This window comes from Phalacrocorax carbo, chromosome 8, assembly GCF_963921805.1.
Source record: "Phalacrocorax carbo chromosome 8, bPhaCar2.1, whole genome shotgun sequence".
NCBI classification, from domain to species: domain Eukaryota; kingdom Metazoa; phylum Chordata; class Aves; order Suliformes; family Phalacrocoracidae; genus Phalacrocorax; species Phalacrocorax carbo.
This window is the reverse complement of record NC_087520.1, coordinates 23,187,044-23,209,056: the sequence shown is the minus strand read 5'-3', so window position 1 is coordinate 23,209,056 and position 22,013 is coordinate 23,187,044. Positions and strand designations below refer to the sequence as shown.

At 39.1% G+C, this 22,013-nt stretch overlaps 1 protein-coding gene and 1 long non-coding RNA gene across 5 annotated transcripts in view; one reads left to right on the top strand and one right to left on the bottom strand.

Annotated features, from left to right (window-relative positions):
* Nucleotides 1-1,603: 1,603 nt before the first annotated feature.
* RSPRY1 (ring finger and SPRY domain containing 1) overlaps nucleotides 1,604-22,013 on the bottom strand; it is a 38,817-nt gene continuing 18,407 nt past the window's right edge. For all 4 annotated transcript variants that reach the window (XM_064459113.1, XM_064459112.1, XM_064459111.1 and 1 more), the window contains exons 4-16: nucleotides 20,616-20,668; nucleotides 19,007-19,119; nucleotides 16,171-16,297; nucleotides 14,557-14,615; nucleotides 14,145-14,211; nucleotides 13,469-13,600; nucleotides 12,088-12,203; nucleotides 11,190-11,333; nucleotides 8,280-8,391; nucleotides 7,207-7,309; nucleotides 5,544-5,696; nucleotides 3,386-3,490; nucleotides 1,604-2,463 (exon numbers count right to left, since the gene is read on the bottom strand). In XM_064459113.1, the coding sequence (XP_064315183.1) occupies nucleotides 2,367-2,463; nucleotides 3,386-3,490; nucleotides 5,544-5,696; nucleotides 7,207-7,309; nucleotides 8,280-8,391; nucleotides 11,190-11,333; nucleotides 12,088-12,203; nucleotides 13,469-13,600; nucleotides 14,145-14,211; nucleotides 14,557-14,615; nucleotides 16,171-16,297; nucleotides 19,007-19,119; nucleotides 20,616-20,668 (1,381 nt within the window). In that variant the 3' untranslated portion in view covers nucleotides 1,604-2,366. The remainder of the gene's footprint in view (nucleotides 2,464-3,385; nucleotides 3,491-5,543; nucleotides 5,697-7,206; nucleotides 7,310-8,279; nucleotides 8,392-11,189; nucleotides 11,334-12,087; nucleotides 12,204-13,468; nucleotides 13,601-14,144; nucleotides 14,212-14,556; nucleotides 14,616-16,170; nucleotides 16,298-19,006; nucleotides 19,120-20,615; nucleotides 20,669-22,013) is intronic.
* LOC135314747 (uncharacterized) lies at nucleotides 9,266-12,120 on the top strand. The gene is made up of 3 exons (XR_010374226.1): nucleotides 9,266-9,380; nucleotides 9,580-9,716; nucleotides 12,050-12,120. It is a non-coding gene; the product is annotated as an uncharacterized LOC135314747 (long non-coding RNA).

Here is a 22,013-nt window from a genome sequence, read left to right as displayed (position 1 = left end):
ACCAGCTGCATGGAAGACAGTCTGGGGCAAAATTTTCCAAAGCATTCACATCTTTTCAACGAAGAACGCAGGCACTTAATCCCATATCCACAAAGGCAGTGAGGCTCTTGGGTCACCTCCATTTTAAGGGGACACCAAATACCTAGCAGCCTTTGTGGACCTGGGCCTTAAGAGCTTAATCTCATACAGCACTTGATAGAAATCAGGAGTCCTAGGCACTTCTGAAAATTTTACCTCAGTTAATCCTGGCCAGGGAAACCAAAGCCCTGAAGTTACTAGAATCTACTAAGGCAGAGTCCAACATGGTTCTGTCCCACCTCTTCCCTAAAGTATGGTTTGTATCTTTGTACCTTAGGGATAAAAATCCATCATTGCATTTGGAAGCATTTAGAGTTTCAGAATCACTTGAAATGAAGTTTTAAGATCCTTTTGGCAGTGATCGTGTTCATATGTTTGCTCATTCAGCACCAAGCAGGAAGGGACTCAGCCCTGACTGGCAATATGGATTACAGCAGAACATTGTAAAGTACAGTCAGTGAAGGAATGAGGTCCCCATGGCACAGATTTGCCAGTCTGACTTTAATCAAAACAGACATCCAAGGAGGAAGAGAATTCTCATTTCAGCAAAAAGACTAACCAGCACTCTGTTTTTGGATTCAGTCTGTATTTGGAAAAAAAAATTCAACAAGATGGACAGAACTTTCCCAGCTCACACATTGTACTCCAGAGGTTCAGTGGAGACACTTTTGGTTTTCCCCTTTTTTTTAATCCCTCAATGAAATTCAGCACCCTTGAATTAGCAAAGGCAGAAGGTGAAAGGAGTTGCTAGGGAGCTTGATTGTGAACTCTGTGTGCAGAGCTCCCAGCTCCTATTTAAGTCAGTAGGAAGCAAGAGTGCTCAGCAGGAAGAAGCAAGCCTCAGCTCTGCTTTGTTAATACTTGATAGTACAATAAAGATAAACGATTTTAAAACTAAGATATATCGCAGCATGAGAATTCACTACAACAGCCTCTGCTGTTGCATCACTGCCACAAAGTGGGATTATTTCGATGTACATTGTGTGTGAATTAGTAAAGTTCTAATATGTAGCCAGATAATTTAAAAAAGCAACCTGTGCAAGTCTTGGAAGAAACCGAGTCGTATCCTCAGTTGGTGCAAAATAAGCATAACTCCACTGATTTTTGTGCTACTTCACTGACACCGGCTGTGAACCCTGATTCCTTGTAGAAACCTGGTAAAACAGTCAAAAGCTGCCCGCTGAAATGCATCCTTAACATACAAGTGTCACAAATGCATAATTACAGTGGGAATCTCTGCTCCACTATATTATCCCTACCAAAAATATGAAGTGTGGCCCCAAACCTGCTCAGAGCAGGACTGACACATGGCAAGCAAGGTGCATTTCTAAAGAGTTACAGAACAAGACTGAACTTGCTACCCAAGTAGCTTTTTTTTTTTTTTTTTTAAATAAACTGGCCCTAAATTCTCCTCCAATCTTTTAAGATAGATCAGTATTTCCAAAGTGAACATAACTTTCAAAAACAACACTGATTAAAAAAAGATATTTGATAACCTTAAAAAATACCCAGAATATCAAATTAATTCCAGTCCAGCGTTATAATTATTTAAGAATACCTCCTGAAAATTATATCCTCACAAAAAAACGTGGGTACTGAAGTTAAAAGCATCAGAAACATTATATACTTGAAAATACCACCGATCTTTTAACGTTTAAAAACAAACCAGAACATTCTTTGGAATCACTAAGTTATTAAAACATGTGAGTTTCTCTATAGTCTCCACACTGTCTTTTCAAATGAGTCTGCGTACAGATTCAGTCTCTGAGCAGTTTAATATCTGTCAGAAAATGCAGAGTCTCTGACCAGCAGGAGGCTACATTAAACAGGGAAACATCAGCATCCTCTTTTTAGCACTGATTTCTGCCAAAAATAGAGGCTTTCGAGCACAAGACAGAACGGCCCTGTTTTAGGAGATATTTCTTTTCTCTTCTGTTCTAAAACACATTGTACATTTACCTCCAGTGCATATTTTTTCAGCACTTGCGACAGGCAAGAAGGAAAGGGGGAAGAAGAGAGATGCTCTCCTGCGCTCTTGCTTGGAGGAACCAATAGCCATAGCATGTTGACCTACCAGCTTGCCTTACTGTTGAAACCCATTCCCATTGCTGGCAACTTGGAATAGCTTATTAAAGATTTCCTTTTTAAAGATAAACAGATTACAGTTTAGCATGAAATCTGGTTGTGGCTATGGTTCTATGTGCGTAAAGATTGGTTAGAGATGCTTTCCCCTTTCAGTATTGGTTGGAGTTCGTTAAAAACAAGTCTGTGGTATTTCTCCACGTGTGTCATGAAATGTGAGAGATCTGTCTGACTCGGGTTTGTATTTCCTGTCGACACAAAGGGCAGGTCTCCAGTTGCAAGGCACACTCCATGCACAGGTCACTGAAGGAGAAGAAAAATCAGTTAAAGCCTACAATTAGAGTATGAAAAACTAAATGAAAAAAATTCCAAGCACTAAGAAGTTTAGTTAGCCTGCCAGAAACAGAGCTGAGGTAAGTCTTTCAGTGTGGAGATTAGGAATTGCAAGTCAGGTGTTGTGGATCCACAGGCTTTCAGAGGAACTCCTGCTGCTTGGCATCTTACAGACCTGAAGCTGCTAGTGCAGCTGGTCGGGATTACACGTGCACGCTTTTGTTAATCTTAACACTTGCTCCGTCTGGAGAATGGCAATCCCAGTGAAGCTATCTCCACTTCTTGGCACACACCAGGCACACCTCGTTTTAAACTTTCCAGCATCTAGACCCATGGCAAGACTGCTTACACGAGTGCTCTGCAAATACTAAGGAACTGGACTTAACTGGATTAATTTCCCAGTAGGCTGCTTAAAGGCGGGAAAGTGCTATTATGGTATTATTCATACTGCTGTCCCATTTTTAGCTTTTAGAGGAATTTGTGACTTCAGACAGTCCATTTGTTGAACACTTAATGAGTACTTGAGTATATAATGAGTTTTCTGCTCTCCTCATGTGATCTGGATTTCACAGCACCAGTACTGAACAAGTACTCATCAGTAAAGTCTTTGATATCAGAGAATTAAGGCTCGACAGCCCAGGGGTAGCATACATAGGTAGCCACAGTACCTCCCCAACCCCCCCCCAATTAGGGATTAAATCTGCTCAGGGTGAGGGGAACGGTGCAAAAACTGTGGTTAGCCTCTGTCATATCCTTAAACAGAAGGGCTGTTTCCTTTATGCTGGGGAGTCAATCAAGATAAGCAGGGACTGCATCTGCTTTCACCTAAGCTGAGTGTCAAACACACACATTTTCCCATTTCTCTGGTTTTGGGTTGTTCTTAAGGTTTTACCTGTGTCCACATGGCCTGAGTTCTGTGTCTGCTACCTCATCGCAGCAAAGCGTGCAGCAGTTCTCTCGGATACTCACTTGCTTCAACAAAGCCAGGCGCCTGTGTCTGAAGAAAGAGAGGCACCCCCCGCCCACGTTAGTTTAACTCAAAATGATAGATTCATAACTTTTCTAAGTATTGCATCAAGACCAACGCAACACTTGCCTGTTCTACTCAACAATACTGCTGATAAACATTGATCATAACTTCCCACAAAAAAGGCTTAACACAGCCAGAGATGTTCAGAACAGTCTTCGACTCCCTATTCTGGTCTGTCAGAAGGGGACAAAGAGGGCATTAGATTACAATTCCTCTAGCTCCCACAGCTGAACACTTCAAAAAATTTCATCTTTCGTATCCATGTGGTTTTAAGAGTTGAGAAAAAACCCAAATAAATCACATAAACCCATGTATCAACAAAATTCAGAAACCCTATAATGCTGTAACACAGAAGAATAGAAATTGAAAAGAAAATTAACAGCCCAGTATGGAAACTGCCACAAGGGAGAATAAATGGATAAAAATCTCCCATTTGATGAAATAAGGCATTTCAGATTTGGAATGCATACACTACATATCAGAACTGTTCAGTGGCAGAGTGATGTGTCTTGCCCAGACAATGCCCCACACTGGATGCATTAAATTCAGCACAATTCTATGTCAGTTTATCACTCCTGTGATGGATAACTAGGGTCCACTCAGGCCCTTGCCTTTTTTTCCTACCACTTTTAAGATGAAAGCTATCTTTTAATTTAGGACTGGCTTATCGTTTCCTAACAGTTCAGGCTGCAGGGCAGGGATGATCTTTGATTACACAGTTTGATTACCCAGTTTCGCTCTACACCGTTAGGCACAAGTAACAGCTTTCACAGCTAATGCTTAAACATTGCAAGAGTAGTGCCAGAATGACATCAATGCCAATGACATCTGATCATCAGCTAAAAACTCCAAAACGCCTCACCTAGTGCACGACACTAGTAAGACAGAAGAACACTTAATCTGAAAAGGGGGCTGACCGGGAACAATAACTAACAGATCATCTTAAGGGATTAAATCAGACTCTCACTTAAAGCACCTGCAGTCACAAGTAGGTGTAAATTACTCTGCCTATATGTAAGTACAGAATGGTCTTGCAGGTTGCGTTTGATTTTCTCCACATAAATACAGTATCACAAGCCTCAAACTTTGCCAACGTGTGACTCGGATCCAAGAGTAAGTTTTTTTTTGTTTTGTTTTCTTTTTAAACATGAAGATACTTCAGTACCTCAACTACACTTGATCGAACAGCTAGATAATTCAAAACCAGTCTCTGAATTTTATTACAGCTGGGGTACCCACCCTCCAGCAACCCCCACCCCTACGCAGACACCACAAGAGATTATTTCAACCACGCACATCAGCAACACTGTAGAGGGCCACCTTTGGACAAAGTCGCAAATCTCTGGTACGCTATATCCCAGATTACACTGTATACTGTTACTGTTTGTGTTCCAGTAAATGATTTTATTACTAATGACCTAAACCAGAAAAGCTATTAGTTTTCATTCCTGCCAAAAGTTTGGTAAGTTAAGGAAAAAATGTATCCAAACCTGTTTCTATCTGTCTTGATTTCTATTTAGGTGAGAAAGCACTTCTAAATTTTAATAACCTTTGCAATTACTATCATTCACAAATGGGGAAACTTTCATTCGGATCAGAAAAGAAGGACAACTTCAAGTCTTACCATTATTCAGTACCTCCATGCTGCACAAATTAGGTCAATTTTAAATATACCACCGTTTTTTAATTAAGACTATACCTCCTCAACCAACATAATCATTCTTAGACGGCAGGAGGCACTTACACTAAAAACAGTTTATTGTGCAGCACTGGTTAATTTTAATTTAGCTTAACATGACAAAAAATTATTTTAATTTAATGGATTTTGATTGTGTGTCTCCTGCCCTAGTCAGTAAGTTACACTGGAGCCTACGGTCTAATCCTTTTCTGAAAGGGACCTATGGAGGTGTGACCTCATAAAAGATAACTTTGCCAAGTATAACATAAGACTATTCAGCTCATCAGTGAAGCATTTTATTTCTCCATATGCAAACACACCCAAACTAGACAGGAGGATTACCTGGGCAAAATGACTTTCTCTTCTGCTGTCAGAAAGGCATAATCATTAAAGGTACTAAACTTCATTGATGGTGGGTACTTGAAAGGCTTTGCCCCAAAGTTGAACTCACATTGTTGATAGGACATGAAACTAGCTGCAGCAAAAAAGCCAGACCTGCAATGTGATGAACAAGAGATTTCAGAATGACTAAAACAATAACAGAGTTTTCCAGACAAGTTACTAACTTTTACTAGACAAAACCAGACCCTGAAACAGAGAGACAAGTTTCTTCGGTAGACATGTTCTATGGCTAATTGGGAGAAAAACCTCTAACACATCCAGCTTCTGCTGCACATACTTCCCTTGTTTAGTTCAACTTCTGAATTTACTACCAGGGTTTATCTGCATTTACTACCGAGTCAGCCAAAGGCTGCCTACTCTACAACTAGGATTAGTCACACTTACGCTAAGAGCAGATACATATATCTGAACAGCCTACAACCTGATCCTCTTTACACTGATCAGCTTGGGTGTCTCCTTCAGCACTGGAAGTATTTTTCTTCCAAACAACTGCTCTTTAGTAGAGTTGTGAGGAGCTGTACTAACTGCAAGGGACACCTCCGTGTCCCCTGCTCCTGATGCTTGATTTGAGCAGGCACAGATCTGGGGAACTGGCAACTCTCAGACACTTGTGGTGTCGGACCCGTGCAGGATGAATCTAGGTCTGAGCTCTCTTAGCACAACACCCATCTGTTTCTCCTTGACCTTGCAGGACTACTGCAGGACAGCTGTCTTCTCTTCACAGCCACACAGGCACCTTGTGAAAACACTGCAACTATCACCTCTTCCAGTTTTATTTACTGAAAGCACCCAAGTTGAGTAATACCCTAAGTTCTAACCAAGTAACAGAATCTGTTGAGTGTATAAATGATATACATGATGAACAGAGTACTGAATGGACAAAGCACTCTGCAACTCATTAAACCAAGCTACTCCTTGCTTGCATCTTGAACTTCATTTTGAGGAGAAAACATGAATGAAGTTATTAGCAGAGTAGTATTAATTTACAAAGTGCTGTAATATTTAATTAAGCTGCATAGGAAGCTTCTTTCTCAAGTATCACACCAGCTTATCTTTCAGAACTAAAAGGCTGAACTTCTCCATGAGTGTTAGAGAAGTCAGCCACATATTGATTTTAACAGAGTTGGCAAAATAAGGCTAACACCTTTGCATAAAGCTACCAAGATATGTCCTTCCACGAACATTCAATATGCTACTACAGGAACTGGCCCAGTGAACAGCAGTAAGTTAACACGCACTCTTCTGCATTTCCAGGACTGAGGCTTTATTTTTGAAAAGATCAAAAATTCCTCAAGCACTCCTAGAAATTTGTCCATCTTCGCTACAGCCTCATTCTGTTTCAATGCTGTGCTAGTTTGACAGTAGAAAACAGAGTTGAACCCACCTTTGAAAGGTCCAAAGTATTTTTTTTTTTTGACCCTGAAATCCACCTGTGAAATTATATCCTCCTCACTGATTTCTAAGCAACTTTCAATTGGGAAACCTGCTTAATGAAGGCTTCAGGTAAACGAAGATGATTCTACATCTCAAATAGAAAACACTTCATACAGTTAAAACAATTATCCATACAGGTCACTGTCCTTCCAAATGAGCACATACTTACACAGCAGATGAAAATACTTGTTTCTCAGCAGGAAGCTGGTTTCCATTTAAATAGAAGATCATTTGCTTTTCTTGCAAGTCTAGTAGAAATCCTATTGTGTCTCCTTACATGCAAAACAAAGATAAAGATTTCACTTCTGTTAAATGCCAACAGCTGAAACAGTTATTATTTTAAGTATCACATATCAAGCACTATGAATTATCTCACTTAAAAGGAACTGTTTGCAAAAGCATAAAGGAAGAAACATCGATACGGACAGTAACTAAAGAAAAAAAACTGCAACAAAATAGTAAAAAAAAATATTTTAGTCTGCCAGAGCATTAATACTACATGGTTGTAGAAGTACTGCAGACTATTTGCCAAAGCCAGAAAAGCACTGCACTCTGTCTCTCCTTAGCTATTTTACACCCGTTGAAGATATCCTCAGAAGCTTGCTAAAGTCTAAGTTTCTAACATGCTTGTGCTGTTTAAGAGGTGTTTTAATTTTGCCATCCTTGGGAGAAAATTTTAATAGAAGAGAAGGCGGCACAATTCACACAAGCATGGCATGCACAGACTCCTACAATGAATTCATAGCTGAGATCAAGAACAGAACTTTGCTGTCCAAGTAGTTAACCAAGAATTTAAGGTAAGCAAGACAGTGCACTCATCCTTTAAAAAGTCTAAGTCAGAGATCAAATTTTTGTCCCTTCTCTAAAATAACTCTCTCAACCCAGAAAGGAAGATTTCAACCCTGTTTTGTAGGACTACAAACATCTGGAAAAAAGTCTTATAATTAAGTGTCCAGCAATGTTAGTTGGTGCTATGATTTGTACTCTGCCTATGAAAACAAAAAGCACTTAACCAACAAGATGCTCTTTACACAGACTGTGGAATAAGAGTGTGGTGCCCACTTTGTACATTTAAACCACTGCAAATACTAGTAAAGGCACAATAATTATTAAACCTTGAGCATCATCAGGATTAGGCAGTAACTGCTCTGTTCGCACCTCCTAACAAACTGTTTTCTAGACACCTGCAAGAGGAAAAAGTCCTGTGCAGAAACCTAGCTAGGATGAACAGCAGAAGAATACCTTCTTTCCAACAGGGATGGGAATGTGGTTTACTTCTGGCATTATACCAAATCAGCTGCCGGCAGCCATCGTATGCACAGGAGTACTCATCGTCCCCAATGCCATAACCTTCCTTTAGAAAAAGAGTAAAGCATTTCAGTCTGCTGCCATTCCTCACGCAGAAGGGCTAAAGCGTATTTTTAATTCAACTAAACTATTCATCCAAGAGCAAGAAGTGTTTCTCCCACTGCCATGAAGATAATTTTTTCAAACTAGTTTTAGTTTCATTTTCACATCAAAAGGAATTTGTTGGGGTGAGGAGGGGGGAAAAAGGGGATTTTGCCTCCAAAGTGTTTTTCATTCTCTGTGAGCTCAATTCACTCCTGTCTATTAAACTATTTAAAGATCAGACAGCTAGTACCCAAATAGCTAACTTTTTTGCATAGAAGTGTAACCACTCTCTTATCTTGAAGTCCCAGTACTAGACTTGTAACACCACCCCCTGCAAGATATCCAAGTGCCACCAGAACATACAGTACACAGAAAGAGAACAAACCCATAGTCCCTTCACTGAATTTCTTGCATATTGTGGCCCTTTCAGTGTCAGCTTCCCTCAATTTGTGAAAAGATTATCAAGTGATACTCCTGAGGTCCAAGACAAATGCAAAAAAAAGTTTCAGAGCAGGAGAAGAATCTGTTACATAGGAAAGCACAAATGTGAAACCCAGAAGTATTATGGATGACGACTTCCTTGTGCTCCGCATTGTTTGTCTGCACTGCATATACCAGGCAGCATTTGATTACACAAGCCTCAGATACCCCAAATTAAAGCTAAGCCCAGCTAATGGGTGTTTAATGTCATATTTCAGACTAGTCTTTTTGTTACGCATGCTGTAAATAAAGAGCACATGGCTACTCTGATGACTGTTTGTGGCACACCCAGAATATACTTCTGTTTCAGGTAGGCACCTGATGAACTTTTAACAGCAGCATTTAGCCACCAGCAAAACCACTGTAGCAACAGAAAAAAATCACCCTGCTCAGAGATGTGATGTCTCCTACGTCCATACCTTGTACAGGAAGCACAGACAGAAAAATGGATATACACCAAGCTCCTTAACAGTAAGTGGGGAAAATCTTTTAAGCCTCTTGGCAGTCTAAAGGCAGACACATGGCCTTTTGTTTCAAACAGTTTCCATTACATACGATGTCTACAATGCCTGTGCTCAGGACAGGTCTGTGTGCGATTTTTGTTTGTTGTGAGTTTTTTTTTGTCTTGATTTTTTTTTAAATTTAAAACATACTTGCAATTCCATGCTAGAAATGTGGGACTAGACTTTGGAGGTGATGTAGAGATCTATGCCTGTTATACACCAGCAGAGGACAATGCTATCTACATGAATAATCAGAAGAAATGGAGCAAGACCACTGAACTCACAAGATGACTTAAGTTAAATGGTGAGAAAAGCTACTCTCCCACTCCTGTTGGGTTTCTTGCCACTGGTATTTGATTCATCTCCTTGATGTCTCTCTCTCATATTCCCCACCATCATTATTTAACTCATATGTATATATTTGGCCTATCTTCATATTAGCTTCTGCATTTGACTCAGCTGTAGAATGACTTTTTCTATAATGATCAGAAATAAGTAGTTAAAACTGCTCATCTACATTTATATAAATACAAAATATTATATTTTTATATATATCAAATTCTATAAAAGAAAAAATTATTCTCCTAAACTAAATTCCAAACAGGAACAGAAAGCTATGCCATTACAACAATGAAGCAGGACTAAGGGTATATTTCTTACTCAAGCTCAGCCAGTAGAATTGTTAACTTAAACCACTAGCCCTGTATTTCCATTCTGGTCAGTGACGGTGGGCTGGGCCATACATGCCTTTTGTACTAAAATTCTAGCTTTCACTTTAATGAACTTTAATGGAAGTTTAGAAGGATGATAATATGGGAAGTCCTCTCTGAGCTGAAGCAGAGAGGTTTTTTGGCTAGCAATCATTACGCTTTCTTAGCATTATGGAAATACTGCAGCAAATACACTACAGCATACTGAGTTTACCATGAAGATTTAAGAAGAAAGAAGTCTTAGTTATATCTCTACTAACATTTGAGATGATTCTTTTACTATAGCTTTGGACTGCATATGCACATGGCACATTTTGCTTTAATGCTAGTAAGTACATAATTTAAAAAGTAAAACAGTAGAAAGAATACTTAGAAGTAAGAATAAGATGCTAAGTTATCTAGATGAGAGGGAGAGCAAACTATAACGTAAGACAGTGTACTTATTCTATATTATCAGAATAAAAAACATGTAAGTAGAGGGTTAAAACTTTTTGTAAGCCTTATTTTTAATTGAAAAGGTGTCACATACCCAAACCATACTGTATTGCTGCTACCAGCAGATCCAATGATACCATGCCCTCCCAGAGCCAATTTAAATAATTATTTCCCATGTGAAAATTAATTTAATATGAAAGTATGTTAAAGAGAGTAATCAAATGGATGCTTTGTGACCTGTGTAAGAGTGAGTGCTTGACAATCTGATAGTCTACTTCCTCAAAACAGAGAGTAACCACCGCTGTTATCTAAAGAATTTCCAAGAGACCAAGCCACAAGAAAGAAACCATTTCCCTGTAGCTTCCAGACAACAGCAAGCAGATCACAAGCTGTCCCTGTCAGCAGCTATGCATTACTTGTGTGAACAGTGTCAGTCTGTAGCAATGACAATACGGCCTTTTCTTGTACCACTAACTTCAGCAAAAATAGATTCATGAAAGTACAGAAAAAATGAAGGAAACACACAAGTGCTTAGTTACTACCACAGAACAACCAGAGCTATTTTCATGGGTGTTGTAAGTAGAAAAATACTGAAGTTACATCATCAGCTAGATGACATTACATGTACTCACATGATTGAGAAATTTGCTGTCTTTGGTTGCCCATCCTATCTGCATCACTCCTGAAGTAATGACTGTAACTTCATAGTACCAAATTCCAGAATCGACACAGAATGTACATCTAACGCTTTCAAAGGATGAGGCATCACATCGAGCCTACCAAAACCAAATCAAAAGTTAAGTTTCTACAAAATTAGCATTTAAACGAGCCCCTTTCTTTCCTGGACCAAGTTTCTTCCATATAAGAATACACCAGCGTAATTTTAGAGGCACTTCAGACAGAAAGTGACCTCTTTATAGCAATAACGGTGACACAAACTAGCAAGTAGGCAAGACTGAAAATTGTTCAGTGGTAAGCCACAGGAAAATATAACCCAAAAGAAAACAGAGAGAATTGACAGAGTCAGTTTAAAGATTTAAAGACTAAGACAACCAAGACAGGAAGACCTAAGTCACTGGTGTTAGCTGACTCCTGGTATGAAGGACGGAGAGGTATTCCATGTTACATGAGTTAGTGAAAGTAACAGAGGAAGAAAAGAACCCATATGGCTGAGACAAAAACCCTACTGCTATTGGCTTTTCAAGACCAGACAGGATAAATAATAGGAATTACTTTGTGAACAATTTTAGTCAAAATGAGTGAAAAGGCAGGTGACTTAAGGATCCTCCTCACTTTTCTGAAGTTTTGGGGCACAGATACAGGTGTTACTTCACTGTGAACTTTTCTACAACTGAAACCAGTGTAGTGATGTTAACAGCCCTCTGACAAAGCAAGTTTTCTATACAAAGCTGGCAGAGAACTTTGATTCATTCTAGTAAATCACAGGAGCAAGTAGCAAACAAAAACAGTTAAAACCTGACTTTTTCTTTAGACTCCTTTTTAGGATGAAAACATGAAGTGACACCCTACCTCTAATCCATGTGGTGAGATCTTCAGGTATTCACTGACATCGTTACTGTTCAGCATAGCCCTAATGTTGGTCAAGTCAACCTTCTCATATGTAAACTGCCTGCCTTCTTTTAAAACTGCAAAATAAAAACAGCTTTAATCACTGCTGCAGCAAAACCTCATTTTAAACGTTTCACACAGTGGCAATCAGTCTCTCCAGGATGCAGTTAATTTTTGGCAAAACTGAATGAAACATTGATATCTTGCCCACATGAAAACACCATCACTTCCAATAGACTGCGTGTTAAATATCCTCTGCGTATGAGGACACGACCTATACTTCTGACTAGAGCTCCTACAGTCCAACTACTACTTTCAGGAAACCCACAGGCAAATGTAAGGCATCCAAGTTCACATCAAGATGCCACTGTTTTGGGATTTACCATTGTATTTGCATATTCAGTTGGCAGTTTTTATGATTAATCACAGTGGAAAAGATTTTGGGGATGGGGAAGAAGGGGAAACCAAGGATTAAAATTTTTCTACCCTCTCATTTTCAGGTACATGATGAACTTGAACTGAGCCAAAGCAGCTCTTTCTCCCTGCATCCCCTTTTCACATGGAAGGATCAGAAGCATTTCTCTTGCCAGGTGTCAAATTGCTGACACATGCATGTTAATTTACAAATCAGAGGTCTTCTCTTAGGACCCTTCATATATCCCAAACTTGCTACAACACTTACACAGATGTTTACTAACCACAGCTGACATGGGCATTCCATAAGCAGGCTAAAGACCCATAAAGCCCAAAAAAGCCTTTTACCCAAATTTATCCAAAAGGCATTAGAAACTACAAGGTCCTTAGGGTTGCTTCACCCTTGAAGTCACAACTAAACAAGCAAATTTGACAAATGTTAGTTACCCAAAAGGATAGATCTAGTAAAGAGCCTTGTCAAACGCTTTTCACTTTTGATCACAAGATCACTTCTTTACTTTTCAAAGTCTCTGATAATCCTTTGAGACTGTGCACTGCTGGGGTATGATCACGGTAGTGACTGTCACCAGGATATGTCAGTAATCCAGCCATTCCACAGGGAGACAGAGCTGCACTATTTAGCTACTCTGCATGTCTGCTGAAGCATTGGTTACAGTGCAAAGAATAATATTCATTGCAGCTCTAACTCACAGGGTACAAACCACTTCCTTTCACAGACATTTTCCTTGCCAAAATTTCCTTTCCATGCAATTACACCCCCCGCCCCGCTTTTATTTAAGGGGAGTGGTTACACATGCAGTCAGGTATATTTACAATAAGGGCTTATACAAAATAAACACGAAGTAGTCCTCCACCTCTTTGGAGAAGTGATTAATATTAAATGAATCCATCCCTTCATTATACCTACACAGATTGTCTAAACTCCACTGGGCACAGAATCCAACCTGGCGTTTTAAATAGTCTGGATTATCTGTCCATTTCTCTAGTAAGATCAGTTGGTCGCTAATGCACGATTCAGAAACTGTCATTTTATTTTCACCTGCAATTTCAGAGAAAAAAAAGAATAATTGCTATAAACTAGGAATAAGATTAGTTAAAAATAGTAACATTCTACAAGCACAGTAGAACCCCTCCCCTCCTTATAAACCTCAGTATCACAAACAGCATAACATTCTTTCTCCAAGCAGACGTGAAATTAACTTAGCACTCAGATATACCACTTCTCAGCACGGAGCTGCATCATCAAGAGACTATTAGATCATGGCTCTTCTCCATCTCTCTAATACGGATTTATTTCTTTTCAAGTAACAAAGGCCTCATGTCATGAGTCCTACAATTTCTAACTGGAAAGGACCGCACTGAGTTTAGCAAATACCTCAAGGGTTTTGAGCGGTAGAGGGGTGTCACTAAAGCAATAAATATTTATTCTTACCTGTAAGTGGACAAACATTTCTCTCCCACATTTGTGTTCCCACCAGTCCATTCTCTATCATGCTTACAAGCGTTATCAGATGAAGCAAGCAACAATCACACAGTAGAAGCCATAGTATGACTGTTAAGAGCAGTATCCGGCTAGTACTTACTTGTTTGTGCAAACTTTTCCAGTGCTATTAGTGCAAAAAGCATCACTGTCGGATGGGACTGGAAGTTCTAAACATGGGCAGTAAGAAAAATTGTTTAATAAATACCCAGCACAGATGGATAGTAAAAGCTGTTAGTCTGTCACAGAACACTATAGGTTGAAAGGGTTCTCCAAAGGTCATCTAGTCTACCCTCCTGTTGAGAGCTGGTTTGGTACATCAAGCTGCTCAGTGCCTTGTCCTATTGACTTCCAATTATCTCCAAGGATGGAGATCCAGCATCCTCCCTGCAATCCCACCTCTATAACATATGTTACTAGTATTTACTAAACATGACCTGAACTTTTCACAGTAATAATAAATTGTGTTATATCTGCTATGCCTGGATACATACAAAAAGGCTGAAGAACCTTACCAAGCTGTGAAGTAAATATTCCAATATGCCTGGGCTGAGTAAGCCTATACTCGCAGGACCTACAAGAACATTAAAAATTAAATCCATCCACAGGCACTACCATATACTCATAATTGCACAGAACTTTTAAACACAAGGCAACAAGTTAAAAGAACATCTAAGGACTTTGTGGCAAAGCAGAACTATAATACAGAACAATCATCACTCTTCCCAGTCAAATATTTGCTACGCATTTAAAAATTACACAGTTAATGCCAAATTACAAACACGTTCAGTATACCTGCTGTACATGGGTACAGAGCTCTAGCCACAGTTCTGAGTTTTTGAAGTAAGACTCCATCAGCCTCTGCATTTTTATGCTCATTACTTTCAAAGAGACTGGCTTCCCTTTGCTTCTGGAGTCAAAGTATAAAGACCAGCTACATTTATCAGTAGGCAAAAATAACCAAAACTGAGCATCTAATATAGCCTACTTGATAGTGAAATGATACAATTTGCAGCAGCACCATGGCAAGCAGCCAATATAAAGGCGGGGCAGGGGAGCCCTGAAATACTGTCTGCTTAATCAAGAGACAGTTACAAGGGAATCAAACTCTGGCATCTACGAACTCTAACAAACTGCAGAGAGTTCCAACACAGCATTCACTGATTTTCTGCCTGAGACAATACAATGAGAACTGTTCCATGACCACTAAGACAAAAGTAGATACAGAATCTCATTTTGACTTAGCATAACAGGGTCTAAGTATTATAATACAGAAACGGTTCCTCCCCTTGCTTGTTCTTTACTTTTTTTGACAGAAATATTGAAGCTCTTTTTTAATAACTATTAGGTGATACCTAATACTAGGTGTACTTTTCCCTCCTTTTCCTGTCTGCTTTCAGAAATGAAGCAAAAAACTAGACTCAAACCCACCCATCAGCAGGAAGGAAACTTAATCATCAGTTTCCATCAGGGTACTAGAAATGACAGGGAATAAAAAGTTCTATAAAATAAGTCACCCCAAAATAGAATTCCAGCAATTTTTCTTTTAAGTAACACAGAAGAGAGACTCTTTTCAGCTAAGTACAATAGAACAATACATGTTTAGCAGAAAGAGAATCTTTCTTTTTTGTTTCTGTACAGCCTCCAAGACTACTAATTTGATACTCCTGCCTACTGGCTAAAGATCTATGTGTTCTCAGTAACTCACGCACAGCCAGAGCAGGTCTACAGAAAAGACTGGCTACCATTGCTAAGGCAATACACCATAAACAAACACTGATCTACAATCACTAACCACCCATCAGAAGGATTTGGTCTTAAGCATCTGGGATTGTGAATGGCTCATTCAGACCGGTTAGTGACTGTTCAACATATTACTTTTACTTCTTTTACTGTTTACTTGTACTGTTACAAAAACATCAACAAAAGAAAAAAAACGAACCCAAAACACTTTACCGCTTAATCAAGCAGTAGACTTGGTCACACCTGTCACACAAGATCTTCCCTTGATGCAGAACATTACTCAGTTCTAAGAAAACATTTCTGGACTAGTCTACATCGTGGGACCTAAAGCAGAAGGTGCTTCAGCAAGACAAATGCAGGATATCAGAAGAATCCCACAGCTTTACCTGCTAACTTCTCTGCTAAGCAGCCCAGTACTGCAGTTGTATTCCGGTGTTTGGCAGGGTGACAGGCATCCTGGCAAGCAGCAGCTCCACTTAAGTTTAATATTTCAGTTAACTTTTGTAATGCATCCTGAAAAGAAAAAATCAGAAATCTCTTCAACATTACTGTCAGATACAGTTTTCTCCCTAACTCAATGGAGTAGGGCAAATTATTTTTACACTATATTACTAAAGTCAGCATCATATTAGAGACAGCATGGCTATCTTTTAAGATAGGAAGAAAACAAAGAGCAGATGGGAAGAGAACTTCAACATACCCAAGATTCATAACTAAAATTACCACTAGATTGCTGGTCATTGTTGTGATCAACAAGTCAGGACACCTCTGGATATACACAAGTGAGCTACCTATAGCAATAAGAACTTGAGTAGTAGATGAAGGCAAACAATACCCATCAGCACATATGGCACTACTGCCATCTAATCTGTTTCCAGTGTCCTAAAACTCACACCTTTTCCAAAAGAAAAGGGCTGCTTTAGACTTTAGAACTCAGGACTAGAGAGACATGCCCCCAAAAGAGAGCCCTCATCCCCATCATAAATTTAGGATACTGTCAGCTTTACAGGACGTCATAAATGGTATTCTTGACAGCATAAGTGGCTTTCTGTAGTCACACTAATTTAGGAAGTAACTAATGAGGGTAATGAATCTAAAATGCCATGCTTTGGCTTGCTTCATTCAGGCAGTATGGTATGGATAAAATTCAAGAGAGATCTAGAGCATATCCTCCATTTTCAGAGTAGTTAGGGGTTAACCTAGAGCCAGGACAAGTTATCCCACATGGAGAACCCCACCCCACAAAGTTCCAAATCACCCTCAGCTTTCCAGATTTCATGGAAGTTTCAGCTGATTCAGACTGAAACTGCAAAAATCTGAGGCTAGGATCTAATTCAAATAGAAAAACTCCTCATATTGAAGTCGTCAGCAGGCCATTTAGAGAAAAAATGAGTACTGCTCAAGGTGAAAATATATGGGTTTTTTAAAATTATGTTCTGAGCCATAGTCAAATCAGTTTATTGCACTAGAGTCTGAGGGTCATACAGAGATAACACTGAAAAGTAGTTATGTTCCTAAAAGAAAAGCAGTAAAACCAGAACTGATGAACAGGACTGATGCTAAGATGAAAGAATAGAGAAAGAAGATGACTGAGCCATAGACTTGGGATGGAAAAGCCTCACTAAAATTAGACTCTTGACATACTCTGATACTGCTTTTAGCCATTATTAGAACAATCCCAGAGGTCAACTATTTTGAGTTAAATCAAGACTTTATAGAACAAACAGTTTACTGTACTGCTGTTTTATATTTATGGACTTTATAGCCTACAATAACAGAAAATGAGATACAGACTGCTGCTGTTCTCCAGCTGTCAGCAAAGTGGGGCACTGACTTTAAACCCTTAAGACCAAAAACTTAAAACTTAGAAAATGAACAGCAGTACACACTTTACTAGGCTGCATGTGACCAGCAGATCCCACAACTACAGCTCCTGTGCCATAAAGAGATTGCACAGGGAAAAAAAAACCCAAACCTCTATGCACCCCAGAGACAGGCATCTTATTCCTTTTGTCTTGTTACAGTCAACTGTTTCATAACTAATTCCTTAAAATTAAAGTACCTAAATAAAAGTCATGTGGCTTTTGGAAAACAAATCCTTTGACTGACAAGTACATTGTACAGTCAAACAGAAATTATGAAATCACTCTTCATATGGCACATTTACAGAGGTCTCCATTTCTTGATCTCTTTTTCAAAGCAGGCAAAATTTCTAGTCATAGCTTTGTTTTCAAAATCATTTTGCAGTCTATGTGACACTTTATACATTTAACCTGTTCAAAAGTCTCAGATGACTTTAATCAACAGCCTAGAGGAAAAAAAATACCACCTCACTTCAGGTAGTTAGAGAACTTGACTAGTTCTCTAGCCACTCATGCATTTATGCAAGACAAAAAGCTACCAGCGATTTATATCCCTAACAATGCAAATTGAAAACTAAAATTGGCAGCATAAGAAGTAGATTAATAAATGAATGCTGCAATGATGTCATCGTCAATTTCTGATGTAATGAGATGACAAGTATTTGAAGACAGACAAGTTCCCCGTACAATTATCACATTCAAAGGGATTCCACAATAGATAGCATCTTGAAAGTGCTTGAGGCTCTCACTAAAACACCTGTATCAATACAGTATGAACACCTTGGGTAATCTTCCCCATTCAAAAAACAGATTAGTGGTCAGTAAAAAACCCAGTTTTCAAAATTTGCCAAAACTGTAGCTAGATATTTTAGAGTTGAAAAATGAAATTTGTTTAAATAACACATGCACTTGCACTGCACTCCTTACGCGCAGGGCAGGAACAAATTCAAGAGTGACTTGTAAATGTGCAGCTTGCAGAACTTGAGAAGAAAATGGCAGAACTCCTACTGCTTTTGCAGCATCTGTACACCCTCACTTCACAGCATGTATCTACCACATGGCAGGAGAGGACAGAAATAAAAGCAGCAAGGACTAAAGGCCTCTTGTTCTTCCCCATGGACCAGATTTATCATATCCCCCCCTTTCCCCGCCCCCCCCCCCCCCCCCCCGTGCTTCCAGCATTAAGTAGCAATTGGATATCAAGTCAGCACAAATTACTCAAAGTTCCAAGTTACACCCATTTTCTGAACAGCTAACAGTCTTGCATCACTGGTGAAACCCACCCAGAAGCTATCATGGGTGTGGCAACCACAAAAAACTGAAATTCAGCTACAGAAAAACACATACGCTTTAGACTCACTTTAGTTGGCAGTGGACACTCATCAAGTAGTAGTGTTATAACAGCTGGTCCCAGGGGATCTTCTAATGGAATGACTCTAATTAAAGATTGGACAACTTCCAACCAGCCTTCATCTGTCAACCACAAAACAGAAGTAACACTCAGAATTAACACTTCAATTCTGAAGTGTTCAAACTACATCCATAAATGTAAATTGAAAAGTCCTCAAAATTACCCAGTGAGTTTACAGCCAGTAAGGAAAAAAGAAAACCAAGCAGTTTACTTTTTACATCAATGTCTTAGTTTGCAGTAGTTTAAATTCAAGTAGGAAAAAGTTTACAGCAGCTTGGGTAATAGTGAACACCTCTCTTGTTTGGAGAACAGTCTTGCCCAGGCCAGAGCATCCTTTAGTTCCCATTAATATTAGAAAGGAATGCTCCCAACCAGTATGGACAAGCACTTTGTTCTACTGTGATACTCAAGAGTTCAGTGTCCAGTGTCAACTTTTAAGTGTTAAATGCTGCATCCACGATGGCTACAAGAAATATTTCTTCAGTGTCAGAATCAGAGCACTCTTCTTGAGTTCCCTCAGGTAACACAGACTTCAGAGGAACTGCATTAGCTTGTCCCATGCCTGGTGGTCTAAAGAAAATTTGCTTTCATAAGGAACAGCTCTTACTGTTTAGTGAGTAGACAAGGGCTTCTACTTGCAAGTAAACGAGCCACATTCAAGATGTTAAACTACTAGTAAACATTTGGATTTACAAGAAACTAGTTCCCTTGGAAGTGAAAATACAGTCTGTATCTGCATACAAGCGAGTGAGGTTGAAGAGACTTAGCACTCCAACAATGACAAGTAAATATAAATAACACATTGGGGTTTGATTTTTGCCTGCACATTCCCCCCAAAAACATTTTACTGAATTGCGGTGATACGTAATCAGGTTGACTAATTCATTTTGATATAGAAATACATTTCCTAAGACCAGTACCAACTCTACTAAGGCAGACAAAAATTCACCCAAACCAGATATTTGGTGGAGGTCTTGAGCTGGGAGAATTTCTCCTGTGGTAACAAAGACAAAAAAAAAAAAAAAAAAAAAAAGAAGCCCTTGCACAAACATGGCTCAGCTTGCAGGCGTACTTAGGGACAAGGCTGGAACAACTACATCAATAAAGTGGAGGTCTAAGGACAGCAAAAGCCAAACCAAAAAGCGCATACTATTTGCCAATGCTGGAACACATGGGTTTAAGCCACGCCTGCACACATATACGGTTGTTTCTGCCTTACTGCAAAGAGACATTCTTTGTGGCTTATGTTTTAATATCATTACAATGTATTTGTGGCCATCCGTTGGCTGCTTCTGGAGAGTTCATGTAAGAAGATTAACATAGTTTAAAAAAAAAAGACTCAGGCAAATGCAAATGAGCTCAGGGAAACTTCTAAAGGGCAGAACTGTGTTTTGGATCCCACATCCCTAGAGCTACAGGCTAGCATGACTTTTTTTTCAAGAGGAGGGTTTTTTGGGTTGTGTTTGTGTGGGTGTGTTTTGGGGTTTTTTTTGGTTTTGGTTTTTTTTTTTTTTTCTTTAGAGTCACAACTGAAATGCCCAACACAGTGCCTTGATACCTGTTTCTGCCATTTCATGCAACGTGATCATTGAATAAGGAGGCTCCTGGTCACTGAAAGAGATATTACACAGGTCAAAATTTATGTACAATCATCAACATAATACACCAAATAGAATTATAATACACAGACAGAAAATGAATCCAGTAAGTATCTACCAAAAGAAAGTTACACAGGCTGCAGACTGCTAACGTCATTTTCAGATCTGAAACACAGATGGCATCTGAGCCTTTTTCAGGCTCAGAGTCAACATCTGCACATCTACAATAGCTCATAAATGAAATGGCGATCCATATCTGCATGTCTAAAAGCTAAACATAATGCTTAGGCATCATGCCATTCATTAGCAGGGTTTCTAGAAGTACCTAACAAGAGACTATATGTCAGAGGTCATGACGCGAATGAAGAGCAGTGCACAAGGGACATCGCTTAAACATTATTTTTTCCCCCCAGAAATTCTCTGCGAAGTAAATACATAAAAAACCCCACAAAACTATGATGCTGTTAGGTGGCCTGCCTCTCAGACTTCAAACTCATTAACAAGAGCTGTAAGAAATAGTTAAGGCAGTTTAACAGAAGATATTTAATCCAATTCCCTTTCCAACATGAAAAACAAAAAGTTCGGTTAGATCAGTTCCTCAGTCTGGTTTGCTGCTGCAATGGCAAGAACCTATGGCCAGTCCTTCTCTGCTTATCTGAGCAGGCACTGCTGTTGAAAGTACCTAAAGCAAGATCTCAAAATCCTATTCAGTAAGCATCTCCAGGTCCAGAAAAAGCTCATGCAGCAGTACGTCCTAAATGCTTTATTCAGTGCCACTGAGGCATTGTGAACCAACACAAAGCTTACAATGATAATGTTTCACACTCCATTTCTATCACACACCTCTGAAATGAAACCAGAAATGCTAAATACAGATGAATTTTAGAAAATTTCAACCCAGATTAACCCTGCAGATAAAGCTACCTACTTGGGAGGGCTTAATTATAAAAGAAGAGGAAAAACCCTCTCAGTTATGACTAAAAATATATGATTAAAATACATACTTTTCTAATTGAAAAACTAACACTCTTCGATATTTATGTAAGAAAATGCCTAAGCTTAAACACATTTTTATATTGCTGTAAAATTGGAAACAAATATCCCCATCCCATCTCTTCCTTTCTTCTGGAAACTCACCTCCCCATCAGGAAAGAGCATTGCAATGGTGCAAGCAGCATTACCTCAAGGATGTAAAGACTCAAAGAAAGAAGAAAAAATACCACAAGTACAAATAAAAGCTAGGATAAAAAAGGAAGAATTTTTTATCAGCAAGATTTCTGATTTGGTCATGGGTAGCAGGTGTTAGCAGCCCTGGCACTGAGCAAAAGAGAGTTCTGCCCCACCAATTTTCCATTTTA